Raw genomic sequence first — 20,593 nt, forward strand, 5'->3', positions numbered from 1 at the left:
AGAGCCTCCTCCTCACACTGGGGTCCTCAAAGAGGTTTTGTTTTCTGGCACTTCACATCCTTGCACCACCCATGGGCTCTGAGGCCAATGCAAACTCCCTCAAAGGACAGTTTCCATCCATCCAAAGTTCAAAATCAGAGTCCTTTAGCACCATTTCTTCCCAGGTTCCTACCTAACAACATGAAAACTATTCCCTCCCCAGAGAATATGCTGATGGCATCTTAAAGGTCCTTTCTGAAGGACCAAAAAATAGGAAAGGCTGGGGGGTGAGGGGAGGATAGTCTGGCTTTTTTGTTTAAGTACAAATCTCTGCTTCCAGGTGACAGCTGAAAAAGAAAGCGCCCTAACACCACATAATACAACCATACCGCAACACAAAGGGCAAGAGGAAAGTGCGCTAAAATGTTGTAAACACCTGTTGAGATGGAATTCTTAAAATGTACTTGGAGAAAAGCCCTCCTTCACCTCTCAGTCTAAAATGGGGTTGGTAGCTAAGAAAAGGTCCGGCCCTCCAACAAACCCAAGTTTTCCAGAATTACTCTTTCACTTATTTACTGGGGGGAGGTCAGCAAAAGCTCTTTGTAAGGTTATGTGACAGGCAAATCCTGGGATCACACAGGTGAGAACAGTGTGGGCGTTCACTGTTTATTTCCTTCTCCTTTTCCGTGTATTTGAAATTCTTCACGATAAAATGTTTGGTGGGGCAAAGAGGTATGTAAAGACCAAAAGTAAATAATCAAGAGGGATGATATTAGTCATTAAGAAATCTGGCAACTAAGTCAAGTTAAATGTCTTTATACTTAACACATTATGAGCTACTTATCCATAATTCTGTTTAGGGGCTGCAGTGGTCCTAAGGAGACCAGCAGGGACCCTAGGGCCAGTGATGCATGCACACACGTTGCTTGCACAGAAATCCAGGCCTTGGCAACACACCACTTCTGTTTTCACTCTCTCTTCAGTACAAACCCAAATATACCACTGTAATTAAACTCCCCCATGAAGAAGCCTCCATGGATGTTGTCTATAAATCACTGGTCCCAAAGAAAAACCAAGCAGAAGTGGTTATATGAGACCTGAAGTCCTGTAAAACATCTAGCAAAATCAAACATTTCATTCTTCACGTCAGCCTCAGAATCCAGCCTGGTACTCTGAGCTCAAGTTTTTAATCTGGATTCCATGGATTTACTGAAGGATCTTATGATAAATGGCCAAAGCTGTTGGGTAAAGCTATCTTGCGTGTAAAGACGTGTGGAATTTATTTGCCAAGCAACTTCCACCTGATTTTCAGATGGGTCCAGGATCCAAAATGAAAAACAAATACCACCCTCTCCCTCTTTTATTATTTTTTTAAGATTTTATTTATTTATTCATGAGAGACACACAGAGGGAAGCAGAGACATGAGGAGAGGGAGAAGCAGGCTCCCCACAGGGTGCCCCATGAGGGACTCGATCCTGGACCCCAGAATCACGCCCTGAGCCAAAGGCAGACACTCAACCGCTGAGCCACCCAGGCATCCCCAACCACCACTCTCTTAAGCAGCACATGAAATGCTATCTAATAAGTGCCCACTGTGGCTAACACATTGGGAAGCAGTTGGAGTAAGTCTCAAATGCAAGTTTTGAGCAGACCGTAGCCTAGTGAGAGTAACAAAAGACACATGTGAAAAAACATGATTACAGAAATTGGAACAAAACTCAGCGACGTGACAGGCTCCTGGTGCAGAGGACACAGAAGGCCTAAGGTAAACAGGGAGTGTTGTTATTTGAACTTGACCTTGTAGGATACTGAGGAAGGCCTGTGAAGCTTGACAAGACGACCTGGACTTTTTCTAAACAAAACAGAAAAATACACAACATATTTTAGGCAGGAAGAGGAGACCCACTGGCTGGATTAAAGGGCTTGGTGGAAGGAGGACAGAAGTGACCAAGTAAGACTAGTAGGGACAGTAATTGGGGGCAGACACACGAGGCTGTGAGTCATGGACACAGACGCCCTGACAAAAGCGGGAAGTCAAAATTAGAAAGAACAGACACACCAACATACCTGAAGACCCAGCCCTGAAAGTTTGCATTCACCACTTTAAAGATGCTCCCATTCTGGGGCTGGAGTTTGGAATGTCTGGATGGAGGCTGCTCGTCTCTACAGTAGAGCACATGGACCCAAGTGACCGCAGAGGACACACCAATGGCGTGAGGATTTTTATTTTGATCCCTCTGCTTATGATTTGCATTTATGACAAACATATACAATGTGTTAATACTTTTATACGCTTTTATAACTCATAAATTTGTAAGTGAACGCGTCTGGTGGCATATTTTCAAGTTTTTCAAGGACAGGATGCACAAAATACCAGGGGCTAACTAACAATCTAGTTAGACCAGGAATGGCGCCCGCAGTATCAAACCCGGTACAGTGCTGCAGTTAACTGAGCAGTTCCACAAACAGCATGATTTGGACGTGCAAGTCCAAATACAGATTCATTCTCAAAAACTGGTTCTACTTTGCCAAGTGAAAATCCAGTACGTATCTACCAATACACTGGAAATAATATATCTGACTATACCTCTTCGACGTACATAGGGCTATAAACACACCACACCCTATAGCTTTTCTCCATCTGGCAGATGAAAAAATAAGTTCAATGGATGGAATTCTCGGAGTTTGGTTTTTCCTCTTAGTTTTCATCTTATACTCAAAATGACCTTCACCTTGCCCTCTATCTGCCACACCTTAGTGCCCATGCCTTCTCTCTCTCTCTCTCTCTCACACACACACACACACGTGCTCTAATTTAAAACACCAAATCACAGTCACAGACACATTTCTATGGCACATTTCATAATACAAAACTCACCAATCCCATTGGTGAGGACTGTTCTCAATCTATAAATGCCTACTCTTGTCAAATAAGCCTACTTATGAAAACAGCTGCCTAAAATTTAATTAAAAACTATCAGACCAAATATTCCACATTAAAAGTACTAGTTCTGAAAATGTGTTTTTCAAATTCTGAACTAACAGTAAGCCAACAGGGATGGGGTGGGGGTGGGGAGAGCTGACAATTGAGCCAATCAAAGCCTTTGAGAAGCCCAGTTTCTTAGTTTCCTCCAACGTAATCCACTCCTGAAGACCACAAATATTTAATAATAGAAGAGCAAACACTCACATCTATGGAAACCTAAAATGGTTCCATGAGCCAGTAACTGAATATATCGTTAGTTTAACTACCACACAAGATGATTTACTTAAATATTTGCTAAAGGAACAGATTCTTTCTGCATTTCTTAATAAACACTATTTGAAGGAGTATCTTAAGCTCTCTGGCCAAAGACTCTCCTCAACTGACACAGGGCACCAGGTTTTCAACTCTGGCAGGGGTGCGGTCTGGAGGGACAACTCTCCTCTCCTAAGAGGAGTCATTCTGAGAACTTGCCTAGTCTAATCACTTATTTTGCAGAGAGGGAAACTGAGGCCCAGACAACTAGTCAATGACTCATCCAGTCCCCAAAGTCCCCTAAATCGGGACCCACCCCGATGGAACTGTATTTTATACCAAGGCCCATCCTTAAGATCACATATTTCATTCCTCAGAGTTTTTTGGCATGAATTTTGAATTTAAAAATATTTTTTTTAAATCTTAATGACTAAGTTTTTTGATCCCTTCCTTAAATTCTGTGCCCCAGGGCAAGTGCATCCCTTACCTCATCCTAGTCTAGGCTCTGGATAGAAACCATGAACTAGCCAACTGTTGAAGGGGTCAGGCAGAGTGACACAAAGTTGGGAGGATTCGCCCTGCTGGCTGATAAAAACCAAAGGCTAATCTTGTGCCTCAGAATCTGTGTTCCAAATACACAGGGAGCTTTCTCTCTCTTCACTGAAGCTTGTGAAGGGCAGGCCTCACTAAGGACATGAAGTTGGGGACCACTCCACGCTTGATGACAGTGACTCCCTTTGTATTACAAGGTAATTAACACCTGGTAGAGCTTAGCTGTAACTGCAAGTACTACAGCGAGTCTTTTCCCATCCTGAGACTTAGACTCAGGAAAAAAAAAAAAATCTCAAAGTGAGAAATGGTAGACAGAAAACACACATGGTTATAAAGCAGGAAGAAAGGTAACACTTGCAGACAAATAGCAAGAGTCACATCTAAGGGATTAACCTGCAGGTGAACTCCTAACAGTTCCACCTAAGCACTTTTAAAACACTACCAGAGGACAATTTATTTTTTAAGAGAAACTTTAAAGCACACATCAAAAGCGTGAAAGCAGTTTCACTCCGAAATTTACGTGGTCTGAGACAGGCGCTGGCAGAAACATCACATGGTGCTTGGTTATGTTAAGCTCTCATCTGTTTCTCTTTCTCCTCTCCTTCCCCGCCCCACAACCACACTGCAGAATCCCTCTTTCCTTCCAGAGCCAGTCCTTTCATTTATTTTTAAATTCTTGGCCGCCCTGGAGAGCCCCGAGTGCTCACTCTGCCCCGCTCTTCAGAAGAATAGAGGCACAGAGAGACAAAGTGATCATGCTCACTGTGCACTGGGCCTCAACCAGGAGTCCTGACAACAGTTTCGAATTTTCTTTTGTTCTTAGACATATTTTAACCTGCAGACAGTAGTGCTCGGTTGGCTACAACTTTCTACCTTACCCATGGCTGTGACCTCTGCAGACCAGTCACTACTGCTGATTTTCAGGAACTCTTAGAATGCACCAGGTCCTGATGTGACTGTGTATCATGACATGAAGTTTTCAGCACAAAGAGCAAGAACAGGAGAGACATGCAGCCAGGGGCACTGGGTCACCACACGCAGGCCACAGGTGTGGCCTCATCCTCCAATGCAGGGGGGGAAGGGGTCGATCAAGGAAAGCAGGACTGAATTCTAGGGAACCAGGTGACCAGCTTCAACAGAAACTTGGCCCTGACAAATCCCAGACGCCGAACACATGCCCACAGCTGCAGGCAGGGCAAAACACCTACCCAATCAACCACACAGGATGAGGCAAATCACTTCTGAAAACTGTTAAGTGCTGTACAAATTCACGCCACTAAGACAACTTATGGCATGGCCTCATCAGCATCCTGTAAAAAGATCCACAAGTGGAATAAATAAGGCTTATGTATGTATTTACAGTGCATCTTGTTCCAAAAACACCAAATGAGGACATACCACACCACAGGACAGAAAACAAAACCTGAAAGATCACACTGCCAAACACACCAGGCACAGCCCTCAAAACAACTAGACTCACGTTCACCCGCTGTTTTGTATTGTACCCTAATGCTTTGGGGGCATATAACTGCCTTGACGTTTCATGAGATGTCTCCACCTCTTCTGGATAAATACACCCAGAGTTTACAATCTACCTGGAGAGAGATGGGTAGGCAGAGATCTATAAAAGACTCAAAAAACAAAACCTGTATTTTTTTTCTTTTTAAGATGTTATTTATTTTGAGAGAGAGAGAGAGTGTGTACACCTGTGCGAGGGAGGGGCAGACAGAGAGGGAGAGAGGATCTCAAGTCGACTCCCCGCTGAGCAAGGAGCCAGACAGGAGCTAGATCCCAGGATCCATGAGATCACCGCAGGAGCCAAAATCAAAGAGTCGGACTCCTAACAGACTGAGCCACCCAGGCACTCCTCAAAATAACGACAACAAAAAACAACTGTCTAAATGCCACAGCAAAAAAATTAAGTACCTATTACCATCCCTGGTGCACTGACTTTTCAGTAACCAGCCACATACAGGAGCAGGGAAAGTGAGGGAAAGGCTTATCAGAAAGTGTTGACACAACATAAACATGGACTGTGGGCACCAACCCAAGTAAGGAAACCACAATTATACCATTCTCCATTTGGACACGCTTCCACTTTAAAACTTCCAGACGGGAAAGTTGGTGGTGAGATTTGACACTGAAATCTCTAAAACTCACTTCTTAGACAAACCCGCTGAAAGGTGGAGAGAGCGGTCGTCACACTGCAGACAAATCTTAACAACATTAAAGCTCTCTCCGTGGAAAGTTTCCCCATCGCTGCATTTTTTTCAGTAACAAAGATGTTGTCAGAAATGACAATTTTTTGTGTCCCCTGATGATGCCTTGCTAGCATTTGGTTATAAGCCATAAAGCAGGACTAATTTCAGCCTGTCAGGAGTCTCACTAATGCCCAGTTTCCCCCCAGAGAGAATTCCTGTCAAATCTAATGAGAGCTCCAAAGGCCCTCTCTACAATATAATGAGCACTTAGGCCATGCTGGTGATCAGGCGGCAAAAAGCATCAATTTGAGCCTGGCTACACCCTGGGGGCCAGACGTCACCAGTTTTAATAAGAATTATGATTACTAGCTGCACCAAATGCCTCCTCAGAACTTATTATTAATGTGTGACATTCAGAAGGATGTTTTTCAAATGTAAGGCCACTTTAAACTGAATTACAGCACTGCTTTGCACACCACTCTAGTTACGGGTCTGTCAGCATTTACAATATAAACTAAATTTCAAGAGGCTTAATACCCTACTATGAAGAACACGGCATCTCTCAGCTTTTCACATTTTTCAAATTACTGAGCCAATTATACGCAGCATATTATTAATGCATAGTGGCTCACGGATGGACAATATTACCCACAAATGCCCAATAGTGTATAGAAACTCATCAGAAACCTATTTTCACACCATGGGGCTCCTGACCCTCTTCGCCCCTTCTTCCTTTTTCCTACTCGATAAAAAAGAGGTCATGTAACCATGTAACCTTCAGGAACCCGGCAGAATTACACACTTCCTCTACCTCCCCAATAAATCCTGCATCAGCATACAGCATCATCCAGAGGTAGTGTTTCCTTGTAAAAGAGTTGGTGAAGTTATTAAATCCTTTGAGTTTATGAGTTTAAGAAAAAGCTCGGTCTCCTGTTTACCCTTTCTAGAATTGTGATTAGCAAAAGTATGCCTTTGGGGTAACTTTAAAAAAAAAAAAAAGTGGCAGATTACAACTCCTTCACCCAGTTTATTTGCATAATTCATTTAAATGACCATAGATCTTCTTGCCCAATTACTATCAACAAGTTACAACCGCCTCAATCAGGCACTTGCCATTCAAACACACAAAAAACAAAGGCACAAGTCCAACATAATCTAGGCTACCAATTTTGCAAATCAGAATAAAATCAGCATTTTTAAAGGCCCAATTATATTATTAAAGAAAGGCCCTGAACCTAACTATCCCTTTCCAAACACATATCTGAGAATAGATCTAATGTACACGACTTAACATTATGAAATCTATGATGAATTAAAAATCAAAGAGTGTGGAGTTACAAAAGCAGAATTCAACTCTGAAACACACTTGCTTAATGAAAGTCTTTGAATATAAGGAAGATCTGAAGGCTGAACTAATCAATTTCTCCACTGTGCCCCAGCCGGTCAGCCATGCTCTTTAATTTAATGAAACAAGGGTTTGAGATGAAATAGCACATATACATCAAGTAAGAATTGTATTGTTGCACTTTGAAATGTGTCCAACTGTGCAACTTCATCTGATGATAATTTTTTAAGAGGCAATCGATTTCTAAAAGACTTATTGTACCAGCGTCTTGATGAAAAAGTGAATGTCAGCATATCTCCAGAATACTTACACCCTGCCATTAATGCTTTCTTTGGCAGACAATGACTACTCAATCGAGGGTCCTTTGGGCTGAGCAATCATTTAGCTTTTCTTCTCTTATGAGGTCCTTAGTGCCTTGTTCCAGCTCAATACTCTTTTTATACACCATTATAGTAGCCATAAGTGTGAATTTTATGGGAACTTGCAAACTCATAGTCATAGCTAGAGCTTTCCAGTCACTAATCTTTTCATGCTTTTAAAACCACTAGGACTGAAGCGACTCCCAACATATGCTGTGGCCATAAAAGAATGCTTTTTCACCTCCAAATCTGCATCAATTGAGAAAGTTTTCAAAAAGATGTTTGCTAATAAGCCACTAATCTTGAATGTCACTTTATGCAACCCCGAAGCAAGACGAGAACCCCACAGTTAGTCATATACAATGTTTAACCTGCTTAAGAAACTCCTGAATATCCTTTTTTCCCCTCCACCCGCAGGACCACACTGCTGTTCCAACCAGCAAAAAAACGTAAGTTACTCTGAATTTCAGAACTCTATGGGATACCCAGATCTTTCAAGCAGAGAATAAATCTATCCAGGTGGAAAAGCCAACTCAGAGACTCAATTTCTATCAGCCTATATAGACAGGTTGGGTCACATTTCCAAGGCACCTCTCACCTAGTCACTTACAGATTCTGTAATTGTCAAGAAACAACTCTTGCTGCAAAATACTACAATCAATTCACAGGAAGGGAAAGAAACTAAGGGCATACAAATCCCCCCCCCCACCACCACCACCACTGAGGACACAGCCAGTTTTATAGAATCATAATGACTGATTTCTCATTTCAACTTGAGATTTCAATAGAGCTTACCTGTTTATGCATTTCTATGTTTAATCCATATGACATTTCATAATACTGCAAAAAGAAAAAAAATCAAGCATTTCATTAATTCATGTTTTGCAATGCTAGGAACACGTATTTGCTAATCTTACATGCAAAAGAGAGAAGTCTAATCTCTGATACCTACCATCACATAGTGCCTCTGCATTTCTGTCTTTTCACTTGCCAGTTTCTCACATTCCAATTTAAGGCTACAAAAACAAAACAGGCAACTTAATGTAAACATTATGTCACTTGTTTTAACATCTGCCTCACATATTTGCACTTCAAGTAAAAACACAGACCAATTTGGAAAAGCCATAAACTATCTAGGTAAACATGCAAAAGCTTTGTCCTTGCATTTAATAGGGAAAAGGAATAAGGTGAACAGTACAGCGTCTCCATTCAGCTACTATTATTTTTCTTCTTGATGCATACCTGGTCAGATGCCAAGAATGAAAAATCTGTCAAAACCTCTGATCTACTCAGAAGACCAAATCCTCCTCCCGTTCATCTGTTCACTCCTACTTCCCTGGACCAGTTTTGCTCCTCTGGATTCCACCAAAATCTGGCCTTTGCACAGTTTTCAGCATCAGACACAGGCTGTCCCATCTATGCCAACTCAAACAGTCTCCAAATTTAAAAACTATACTTGTAGAGTTACTTCTACAATTGTTGGTCCCTTTTGAAATCTTGTTTTTAAATCCCTGCCAAAATATGTTAAGTAGCTACTCCCGGGTTGGTAAACACAGTGTGAGCAGGTATGCCTCAAGTTCCAGAGATTATTATCTTCAAGCAGACAAAAGGTCAACAATCAGAAAAGCCTCTGACAAAATAAGAAAATTCACACCCAAGCATCTGTGCACTTTTTCTCAAGCATGACCAAAATAAGGGCTGTCATTACAGAGTTATTTCTTAGCTCTAATCAGCTAAGACTTCACTGGAACATGGGAAAGAAACTAACAGTTCTGGAAAATCCACTATGGCCAGGGCGCTTTACAATCACTTTTCATTTATAAACCTTTTGAAGTAGGTCTCAGGTGAAGAGACTAAGCCAGGATTTATATAAATGAGCCTGCAGTCCCCTGTCCTGCCCAAACCACTCCAAAATGACGAGGCCAAGGCCGGGGAGCTTTCCCCTGCACCTAACCACCACCCCCACCCCCACCCCCCTCATCACCAGTGACGGGCACAGCTAACAGCACCTGGTCTCCCATGATGGACTTTGTCTCAGACAACACAATCCCCTGGTATGGCAAAGAGCGATTTCAACACCGGCTCTGCCTCCCTAAACCTGCACTCCAGGGTTGGAGCATCGATTGAACGAAGGTTTCAGCTCAGCCTGTTGCAAAATAAATAAACGAAGTGCAAATATTGACGGTTCTCATGCAACTCCTAAATACTCAAAAAAAAAAAAAAAAAAAAAAAGGCTCCCTGTAACAGCAGCAAACCGGCAAAAGGGAAACAATGGTAGTAGGAGGAGATTAGAGGAGAGACGGCCCAGGAATAACCTGGAAACAGGGTAACATGAATGACAGGTCTTAACTGCGACTCCACACGCCACCGCCTGGACGCGAGGACTAAGTACAGCCGCCGCCGCCCCCGGCTGGGCGAGGAGGTGCCGGGGCTGCCCCCGGGGCTACCGCTCGCCGCCCGGCGCGGCCGGACACGCACCTGTGGTACTGCGCCTGCAGGAACTGGAATTCCTCTTTAATGCGGTCCAGGGACTCCGGGATGGTGAACTTGAAGGGCTGGCCTGCAGCCTGGTGCGGCGTCTGGGGGCGGCCGCCGAGGGGAATCGAGGCACAGGGATGCGGGGAGACAGACAAAACAATGAAGTCAGAGGAAGCACAAGTGGGCGGGACGTAAACAAAAAATAAAGTTAGAAGTGGCGGAAAACGGAGCCCTGAACTCGAGTTTGCTCTGCGCTTGATGGAAGGAGAAAGCGGACCCTCGCCGGGTCTGGAGCCTCCTCGGTGCTCGGTACGCGCGCCCGGGTCACAGGCTGTAGGGACGGGGGCTCCCGGCGGCCGGGGAAACCAGGCCAAACTGTCGTCGTTGCCACCGCCCCCTCCCCACGGGGGCGATAATGACCCCGGGGACCAGAGAAGAAAAACAACTCCTAACGCTCCGCGTTCCCAGAGACGCCGGGGCCACCTCCGGGGCGCCGGAACGGGGGCCGCATTGACATGTAAATAGGCGAGACGAGAGACAAAGGGGGGGGCGTCCTGCCCGTCTCGGCAAGGGGGTGGGGTGGAGGGAGAAATCGCTTCGGGAAAGAAACCCCAGCGTCCCCGGGAGCCCCCGCCCGCCCCGTCTAGACATCAGCTCGGAGGGGGCCAAGAGTAGAGGGGAAAAATGGAGTTTCAGCTCCCTCCCCACCGCAGGAGGGAGGCTCCGAGACCTCCCCAGCCGTGCACCCCTAGAGGCCTGCGCGGGGCGGGGGGGGGGTGGGGGGTCCTCCCGAATTTAACAGAGGCCCGTCTCCCTGCCGCGCAGGGCGAGCGTCTATCCCCAACCCCCCACCCCCACCCCCACCCCGCGACCCCCGCCCCCCCCCACCCAGGACCCCGCCGCGCCTCACCGGGTGCCGGCTCTGCGGGAACATCGCTCTGGCGGCGGCCGCAGCTCTGTTTCCGGGCAACTCAATTCTCCGCTCAATCTCCAACTTTAATCCCGCCGAGGAAAATTAAGCCGAGAAGCCGGGCAAACCCCGGGAGCGCTGGGAGCGCGCGGGCCACGCACGCAGGCGCGCTCGGCGGGGCGCCCCGGCCACTCCTGCTCCCGCCGGTGCGCGTTCCCTCGCTCAGGGCCACATCGCGGGGCGCCCCGGGCCGGGCTGCGCCAAGAACCTGCGCGGGGGCTGCGATCCAACCCGCGGGCCTCCGCTGCCTCGGCGGGGCCGCGGGGCCTCGGGCCGCGCTCCCCTCGGCGATCCCGGGGCGCGGCGCCCGTCGCGGGCGAACAGATCCAGGCGGGCCGCTTTCCTTCGCTCTTCTCCCGCTCCGCCTCCTCTCCGGGTTTTCCCCGCGGCCGCGGCCGCGGACGAGGCGCAGGTGGCCCGGCGCCCCCGGCTAACCCCACACAGACAAACCCGGCGACGTTCGGGACCGGCCGCCGCGGGTCAGGGCAGCGCCGTCGCCGGGCGCCCGCGGGCTCCCGGGAGGCGGCGAGGCGCACGGCCCGGGCCGCGGCGGAGGCTCCGCGCCTGGCGCCCCGCAGCCTCAGCCCCGGGGGAGGAGCGCGGGATGACGCCGCGGCGGGGAAAGTGCGGAGGGCGCGCCGGGAGGCGGCTCGGCACGCCCCGCGCCACCGACACTCGGCGGTCTCCGCGGCCGCACGACCCCTCCCGGCCCGGCGGGCTACTCCGCGGGGCGCAGCGCGGCAGCCGCCCGCTGCTCCTCGAGCCCGGGGCGCATCCGGGCGCCGCGGCCCGCGCGCGCTCGCCCCACACGGCCGGCCCGGGCGCTCCGGACTCCTGCCCCAAGCCCCGGCCTGGGCCCTCTTTCTTTCCTTCCCTTCGTCTGCCTCGTCGCGAAGGGCGCTCCAGCCCGCCGCAAAGTTCTCTCACGACCCGGGGGGCGACATCCACGAGACGGTGGAGGAAAGAGCAGGAGAGCGTTCCGCGCCCGGCCGCCCTCCCCGGCGGGCAAACTCCGCGGGCGGGTCCGGAGCAGTCGCGGCGGGGGGTTTGGTCCCGCCCGGCCGTGAGCGGTGGGGGTGGCGCCGTCGGTCGCCTCGGGGACGCGGGGCGCAGGGTACTCGCCGCTGCCGCTGCCGCTGCCGCTGCTCCTGCAGCCGCCGCTCCCGCCGCCGCCGCCCGCGCCTCTCGCGCCGGTTACATTAACACGCGGTTTCACACTCCGGAGCTAACCAGCGCCGGCCCCGCCCAGCCCCGCGCGGGCGGGGGGCGGGAGCGCAGAGCCGGCGGGGGACGCGGGTCCGGCGGGCCGCGGGGGGCGGGGCAGCGCGCGCCAGCCAATCGCGCGCGGGCGCCCAACGTGGGGCGCTGACGCGACGCCTCCCCGCAGCCTATGGCAGCGCCGCGCCGCGCGGGCCGTCCCCCCCCTCCCCTCCCACCCGACTCGCTCGCGTCTCCGCCGTCTCCCCGGTCTCCCCTCCCACCCCGCTCCCCCCCCCAGCCCGCCGCGTCCTCCCGGGCTCGGTGAGGAACTGTTCCCGGAGGAGCCGCGGGACGCCGAAAGCAGCCAATGGGAAGAGGCGAGGCGCCGAGATTGGCACCGCGGATGGGAAGGTCGGTGGGAAGGAGAGCGGCGGGGCCGGGCTGTCAATCAAAGTAACGTGGGGCCGGCGCGGGTGCGCGCGGGCGCGGGCGCGCGCGAGCGGGAGGGGCCGAGCGTGCCGCCGCGGAAGCTGGGGGCTCGAGTTTGCAGAAATCCTGCCACTTGTTCACTTTTCCCTTTAATGGAAATCCTCAGATCTCAGTGAAAGTAACTCGGAGTCTAACCCGCCTGGTTTCTTATGGGGGGCGGGGGAGGGTTGGGGAGGTTGGTAGCTCGAGCCAAATGAGTCTTTCCGTGCGCGCCCCTTCCTTGTGCGATGCTCCTCTTTAGAAAGTGAGGTCACATTCAAAAATCTCTCTGAGGATTGTTTTTCCGTGAGACGCAGTAGTGGACTGTGCGCTTGGTGGAAAGCGCGGCGGCGCGTGGGCTGGCGCAGGGTCACCGCCGTCTAACACGGGGATCTGAATCCTCAGGCCACCCCCCTTCCCCCCCATCCTTTGCACCCAACGTGGGAGCGGTTGGCTCTTATTGAAGCATTTCGGACGACTTTGCGGAAAGGTCGGCCTGCCTCCGTTTGGCGGGAAGGATGCCCTGAGGTGCTGCCAGGGCAAGGCACGCGCGTCCCAGTCGCGGAAGCGCGAAATCTCTGGTCCTTGCCTTGGACCGAATTCGCCGTCTTGGGAGTTGGGGGCCGCCGAGAGTTTAGGGGCCTCTCAGCAACATGCCCACGAGTCTGTTCCCCATTCCTAGAAACAAAGGGAGACAATGGGATAAACCCGCATTGAGACCTGGGAACGTGTCCTGCCCGCCCCTTACCCCCATCCTTTGGGTGGTACCCAGGGCAGGGCGGAGCTGCGCAAGGACCTAAATGGGAAGCGTTGGGTCCATTAGCCACTCGTGGCTAAAATTCTTACGAGTGGAACTTGACCTAGAAGGGATTTTGAGGTTTTAAGTAAATGTGGCACCCTGTGTCAATCTCCAGTTTTTGTCTATGTCTCCAAATACACGACACAGCAGAAAACCTTCAGTATTGCCGCATTTATACTTTTATTTAAAGAACAGTTAGGTTGAGCTATTTTCACACGATCGGTGAGTGAATAATACTGTGGTAGCCAAATGGTGGTGAATACTTCGGTAAGAAAGACACGTCTTTGACAAGCATTCATCCTACCTTGGAATATACTTCAGTTTGGGGTACTGATAACTCCCACGTTCTCACTATTTTACTTTCCAGGGACTTATGGAAAAGCATTTATTTAAACAGAAACACATTTGATTCGGAGATTTTCTTTCTCAGAGATCTTTTTCTTGAAATATTAAAAGAATCATTTTAGATAATACATTTCACCGTTGGAGTTGTTTTTAAATATGCATGATATTGATTTGTCTATAATTGCATCAATCCCAAATATCAATTATAAATGAAAAATTAAAGGAGCGATTTTAGCCAGCCTGTACAAGGCCACAGTAAATTCTTAAACAAGTTGGGTATGCGGTTTTGCAGTGTTCTCATTAAGTGGGGTTGGGGAGAGGGTTATATTATTCGTTTTGCTAACATGGAGAATGAAAAGGAAGGAAGCACTGTCCCTCTTTCCTGAGTTAAACGGAGTGATGACTGGAGCAGACTTGCTCCACGTATAGGACTTTTTGAAATAATGTGATTCATGGGCCGCTAAGTTTTGTCCTTTGGCAACCTGCGGTCCTTGTAATCTTCATCTAGTGGTTGGGCCCCATATGCCAGTCTATGGTCAGTTCATCCCGTAATCAGCTTCAGGACTGTGTAGAAAGAACTTGGATGCCACAAATATGCCTGTGCATGCTGAGCCAACTGGGGCAACTGACACTTCTCCCTGGCTTACCCAAGCTTTATTTTGATTTACTAGCACACACTGGTAATTAGGTTTAAACAGAGAGATTAAAACGGTGTACTTCGAGACAAGAACCTTCTGAATTCCGTATAATGTAGTATCTGGAGAAAAGAAAGAGTGATGATTTCAAAATTGGAAGACCTTTAATTGTGTACATAAAGATGGTTGGTTTTCGAGTGTATCCCATCCTCCTTGACAGAGGGAGAAGGCTGGGCCCCTTTTCAAGGTCATATTTTCTTTGTGATTGTCATGCTGTAATAATTATACTACAAAACTCTCATCAAACTGCATTACAAATGATGGTGTTTAACAATCAAGTAGCTTTAATCTTATGTTTTAAATAAATAATATATGTGCAGATTGGCTACAGCCTGTTTAAAAGAAAATAATCCTACCCATGAAATCTATCATTTTAGTCTTCTATTTAAAGTCTGTTAACCATAATCTTTTTTACCTTTAACATATTCATATGTTGATGATGTTTTTACATGAAATGATATTAAGTACGCCGCTTCCATAGAAAATTATCTCTGAAAAAAACAATCCCCTTTTTATCCTCTGCAAAGCAACAAGAAGATTACCAGATTGTTTATTTTATCCTTGATGCATATAGGGGTATATTTCCATTTGTTTGCTGCTGACTATCAAATTTTCAAGTCAGCCAATGGCGTAAGTCATTACAAAAAGTAGATGGTATATCGTACAGGTTCTAAACATGTCATAGAAAAAGCTATGGCTGCTGATGAATGATATTATGCATCTTTTAAATCTATTACTTTTTTATTTGAAATGAGTATGTCGGTTTCTGAAGATCACATTATTTTCTCTTCCGTTTAGCTGTGAGTTATTGCTCATGCATTTTCTCATTTGACTTTTTTTTTTTAACTGAGTTTTCTTAAACCCTGAGAATATAGGGTCCAGAAGAATTTTCCCAGCATTGCTTTATAACCTTTTCCCCCACCCCTTTACCAAAGAAAAGGGCAGGATGGGTGTGGGGCATGGAGAGAGAAAGCAAAGAAAGGAAAAAAAAAAAAAAATCAGTAGCCGATCCATGCAGCAGTAAAACCTCAAATAAAATCACATCCAAAGAATCTCTTGCGGTTTCACACAATATGGTAAAATTAGAGATTGCAGGAAACCAACTAAATTAAACTGGGAGCATTTGAAGAGAAACGAGTAGTTTATGAAAATGACACATTGACTGACCAGTGTGCTTTTTTATCAACAATTTCTTTGTTAAGATGCAGATCAAAGGAACCTGCATATGTTTTCATTTTGTTCTAACTAGAAAATTACATCCAGATGTTTAATAGGCATTTGGTTGGTTTTTCAGCATTGATTAGATATGTTGGTTCTGTTTGCTTACAAGTGTAGCCGGATCATTAGCTAATGCAAAGAAATGTTTGCTGTGAGTTGCTAATTAGGGCTTTTGGAAACCCTCCATGCTCAAGAACAATTTGTACAGTGGCCAGATGAACTTGAGGGACTTGAGGAAGTTGTTTTCTTTTCTCTGTCAGAATGGGGAGAAGCAGACATCCCCATTCCCTAATCTCCCTTTGCCTATGGGGGATTGGGATGCTATCCCTGAGGATTAGAGTGCAAATAAATTAGGAAAAGACCACACAGGCACTCCCAAACACAGAGATAAATGTGCCTTTTCTCAAACTACCGCTGTGTTGTCTTCAGGGGTTGGGGGAAGCGAAGAACATCTAAAATGCTGAACATTAATATGTGGAAGATGCTCAGTGCTAATGTTATCAAATACACAGCCTTTTTAAGTATACTTTAGAGACAGATGGGAAAGCCCTTTATGATAAACGAGTGTACTTGAATTCATTACTGTAGTACTTATAATTAAAAATGTCTCCTTTGCAATTTCAGTACTTCTGCAGGGTACAAGAGACCAAGCTTGGGAAGGGGAAGGCTGGGGCCAGTGAAAGGGATGGAGGGAGTAGAATTTTGGAGCCTGGGAGGAAATGCAGTGTTTACTTTCACAGCCACTCATCTGTTTACCTTGTTAAAGCCCCAAAATTTGTAGGAGATTAGACATTCACGTGGTATTCAAATAAACTGTTTGAGAATTTGAGGCACCAGGCGGATAAACTTCTTAGCTGGCCAATCACGTTTTTAAAAACACTTGCAGAAGGACACCACCTCGGTGGAGGTTGAACTTTTGTTTATTTAAGTCTGTATTTCTAGAGAGGTACCAGGCCAAAATAGCCTCTGTCTATAAGCCACTGCAGAAACACAGCCCCAAATACCACTGGAGCATTTTCTCTCACATATTAAATGCCCTTCTCGGCCTGTTTACATCTTATGCACATGGATGGTACACTCCTCCGTGTTCCCGTAGATGCAGGATTAGTTTTCCTTGAAATAGTTTCTATCAGAGCTCTCCAAGTCCTTGGGGAGCTGCCCTTGAAAAGCAAAGACAGTATTTTGGGGCAAGAGCAGATATTTCCTGGAGCTCAGAGCATAACGTACCAATACGTCTCAGTGTAAATTAGCAAGTTTTTTTTTTTTATTCCATTCTGAAGTCTGATAAAAGTCGAGGTAATACACTTTTTTTTATTCTTTCAGTTTAGTATTTAGCTCAACAGGAGCCAAAGAGTCATTTGGTAAGGCAAAAGGACGTTAAAGGAAGCATGTATGCTGATCTTTCCTACCTGTTCACATAAACCACGAGCTGACCTTGACCCCCTGAGTGCTGTCTGTGAGGGCCTACCACGCTGCAGACCCTGGACTTGCAAGGAGATCAGTATTAAACCAGGATGCCTCTCTTTTAACCTTAGAAAAGCTTTTGCTTTGGGGTATCCTTTAAATAATTTTTTTTTTAAAAAAAAGATTTTATTCATTTATTCACACGAGACACACACACACACACACAGAGAGAGAGAGAGAGAGAGAGAGAGGCAGAAGCAGAGACAGAAACACAGGCAGAGGGAGAAGCAGGCCCCATGCAGGGAGCCCGATGGGGGACTCGATCCTCGATCCCGGGACTCCAGGATCATGCCCCAGGCCGAAGGTAGGCACCAAACTGCTGAGCCACCCAGGGATCTCCAATACTTTTTTTTCTTGAAACTGGCAATTGGGGCAGCCCGGTGGCTCAGCGGTTTAGTGCTGCCTTCAGCCCAGGGCATGATCCTGGAGACCCGGGATCGAGTCCCACGTTGGGCTCCCTGCATGGAGCCTGCTTCTCCCTCTGCCTGTGTCTCTGCCTCTCTTTCTGTGTGTGTGTGTGTGTGTGTGTGTGTGTCTCATGAATAAATGAAATCTTAAGGAAAAAAAAGAAACTGGCAATTGCTTTGAAGAGTTGAGGCTGGAGTTCAACTCATCTGTGATCTCATGGTGTTCCTCATGATTGAAGGCAGAGGAGCTCTGGGAAATGATAAAGAGCTAGAAGGCTAGGCGGTAGGTATTCCAGATGTCTTCAGCCTCTAGAATGGAAATTCTAGGCCTACATGAACAAGTCAAATGACATAAATACAGAATGTTGGCACATGTCACAAGACGACTGGCCTGGGCTCTTTATTTTATTTTTTTTTTTAATTAATTTTTATTGGTGTTCAATTTACCAACATACAGAAAAACACCCAGTGCTCATCCCGTCAAGTGTCCACCTCAGTGCCCGTCACCCATTCCCCTCCAACACCCGCCCTCCTCCCCCCTTCCACCACCCCTAGTTCGTTTTGGCCTGGGCTCTTTAAAAAGTCAATGTTAGGGTGCCTGGGTGGCTCGGTCAGTTAAGCATCTGCCTTTGACTCAGGTCATGATCCCAGGGTCCTAGGATTGAGCACCCCATCAGGCTCCCTGCTCAGGAGAGAGCCTACTTCTCCCTCTCCCTCTGTTCCTTCCCCAGCTCCTCCCACCTCAAATAACTAAATTTTTAAAGATGTTTTTTAAAGTCAATATTAGGGTTACCTGGCTGGCTCTGTCATTATGGCATGAACTCTAAATCTCAGGGTCCTGAGTTCAAGCCCCAAGTTGGGTGTAAAGCCTACTTTAAAATAAACAAACAAATAAAAATAAGCCAGTGTTACAGGTGTAGGGAAGAGAATAGGGAGGACTGTCCCTCCAAACAAAGGCATATGAGAGAAATGTAATATGTGAATCTTAATTGGTTCCTTGTTATTAAACAAAAAGACAACAACAAAAAACAAAAACAAAAAACCCCCAGCAACTCTGAAAGACTTTCTTGGGCAATATGAATGTGGGACTGGATATTAGGTAATACGGAATCATGGTTAATTTTCTTGACGTGAGAAATTTGTGGTTACGTAGGAGGATGTTGTTCTGAGAAGATTCTTGGTAAAGCCTACAACTTCAAATGATGTCTGCAACCGCAAATAAAAAGTGTGTGTGCAAAAAGAGAAAGCAAATTTCCTGAAACATGTAGTCTCAGAATTTAAGGATAGAATCTGTCACTACTCCTCTTAGTATTTCAACTATGTTTGGAATATTTCATGATAAAAAAATGGGAAAATAATTTCAGGGTCAATGTTACATCTTTTTCTTTATGTGTCAATATGAAAATTTCCTTTGTCTTTAAAAGATTGATTCACAATGTTTCTAGTTTTAAAAAGTATGAAAAAAATGGCGTTTTGTTTGTTTTTTCTCTGATCACGGAAAAACTGTACTTAGTAACCAAAAGATTACCCACTTGGCTCTGGATCTTTTAGTTTTTTTATTATTTATTTTTGTTTGTTTTCTCTGCAGTCTCAAATGACCCTTAGTTATCAATTAATATAAAATGAATATCTTTAAGAAAATTACATTAGCAATCCTCTGATGCATCGTTTTTTGTGCCGTCAAGCTCAAATCACCAGAAACTTCACTATAAAACAAAAATGAAAACTATATATTAAAAATAAGATAGCAAATAAATTTTATTTTAATTTCTTAATTCCCATTATAAAAATAGTTGTTCTACTGGCCTTTTCATCGCTTGAGCTTTGCAGTGAAATTTACAAATTGTTGGTTTGATTTTGGAATTTCCTAAATATTTTGAAATATAATGCTGAAACAGAGGATTGCTGTGTGTACTAAGCTTTAAATATTAATTTGAAAGAAACGAAAATGGAACTAAATCTCGGACATTGATGTTATGCTCATCTAGAATCACAGAGGCACATATTTATGATGTGCCGATAAATAAATAGTTCCCCCCAAAAATCATGAAAAGTGACAAAGCATAATCAAAGAGTTGTCGGCTGGAATGTCCCATCTATCTTTTCTTTTTCTTTTTAATTGTAGCTGTTTAGCATGTTTTTGTTTTTCCTGTCCCCATTATGTTTATGGAAAGGGAAAATTTCTGTGACAGTGGTAAGCAGATTCTGGTTGCTGTGTAAAACAGATTAAATCCACAACTTTCAATGAAAAACTTGAATACTTTACAAGGAGGTGAATATAGGAAGGTACAGGGAAACGGGGATTTTTCGCACCCCGACTATTCAGTCCATCCACTATCTCTAGCCAACGTGCACCTAAGCCACGTTTGTGTAAAATGAAAATGATCAAAATTACTGCTTCACCATGGCAGAAAATGCCCCCAGGGAACAGAGTTACCATTCCGGTTTTCCCCCATTCACAGGCGCCACACTTCAGAAGAACTGGCAAGCTACAATTGGCACTTGAAAAAGTGTTACAAAACACTGACAAGTATTAGAGGAATGTTGATTAATGTAAACAGCCTGCCTCAAGGAATAATACTTTTCTAAGGAAAACTGGTTTTCCAATTAGCATTTCTATGGAGACAGGTATCTCCAGGTAACTCCAGGGAGTGTTTCCAGACGTTATTTGCCTTTGTTGGAGAGAGGAGGTGTCCTATTTACATCTTTAGTTTCTGAAAACTCGAAAAAAAGCAATTGGTAGGTTAAAAAGTCAACGAGCCTTAAAAAGGAAGCAAATTCTGACACACGCTGCAATGTGGACAGACCTGTAGGACATTATGTTCAGTGGAATAAGCCTGACAAGAAGACAGATATTGTATGATTCTACTTATA

At 46.2% G+C, this 20,593-nt stretch overlaps 1 protein-coding gene and 1 long non-coding RNA gene across 5 annotated transcripts in view; one reads left to right on the plus strand and one right to left on the minus strand.

The window, feature by feature from the left end:
- The window catches only part of TLE1 (TLE family member 1, transcriptional corepressor), an 86,617-nt gene extending 74,986 nt beyond the window's left edge, over positions 1 to 11,631 (minus strand). For all 4 annotated transcript variants that reach the window (XM_072762898.1, XM_072762892.1, XM_072762886.1 and 1 more), the window contains exons 1-4: positions 11,064 to 11,631; positions 10,154 to 10,254; positions 8,628 to 8,691; positions 8,471 to 8,515 (exon numbers count right to left, since the gene is read on the minus strand). In XM_072762898.1, the coding sequence (XP_072618999.1) occupies positions 8,471 to 8,515; positions 8,628 to 8,691; positions 10,154 to 10,254; positions 11,064 to 11,087 (234 nt within the window). In that variant the 5' untranslated portion in view covers positions 11,088 to 11,631. The remainder of the gene's footprint in view (positions 1 to 8,470; positions 8,516 to 8,627; positions 8,692 to 10,153; positions 10,255 to 11,063) is intronic.
- Positions 11,632 to 12,561: 930 nt separating this feature from the next.
- The window catches only part of LOC140599607 (uncharacterized), a 102,437-nt gene continuing 94,405 nt past the window's right edge, over positions 12,562 to 20,593 (plus strand). The window contains exon 1 of the long non-coding RNA XR_012002451.1: positions 12,562 to 12,734. This is a non-coding gene — a long non-coding RNA (uncharacterized lncRNA). The remainder of the gene's footprint in view (positions 12,735 to 20,593) is intronic.

Source organism: Vulpes vulpes, chromosome 1 (assembly GCF_048418805.1).
Source record: "Vulpes vulpes isolate BD-2025 chromosome 1, VulVul3, whole genome shotgun sequence".
NCBI lineage: Eukaryota > Metazoa > Chordata > Mammalia > Carnivora > Canidae > Vulpes > Vulpes vulpes.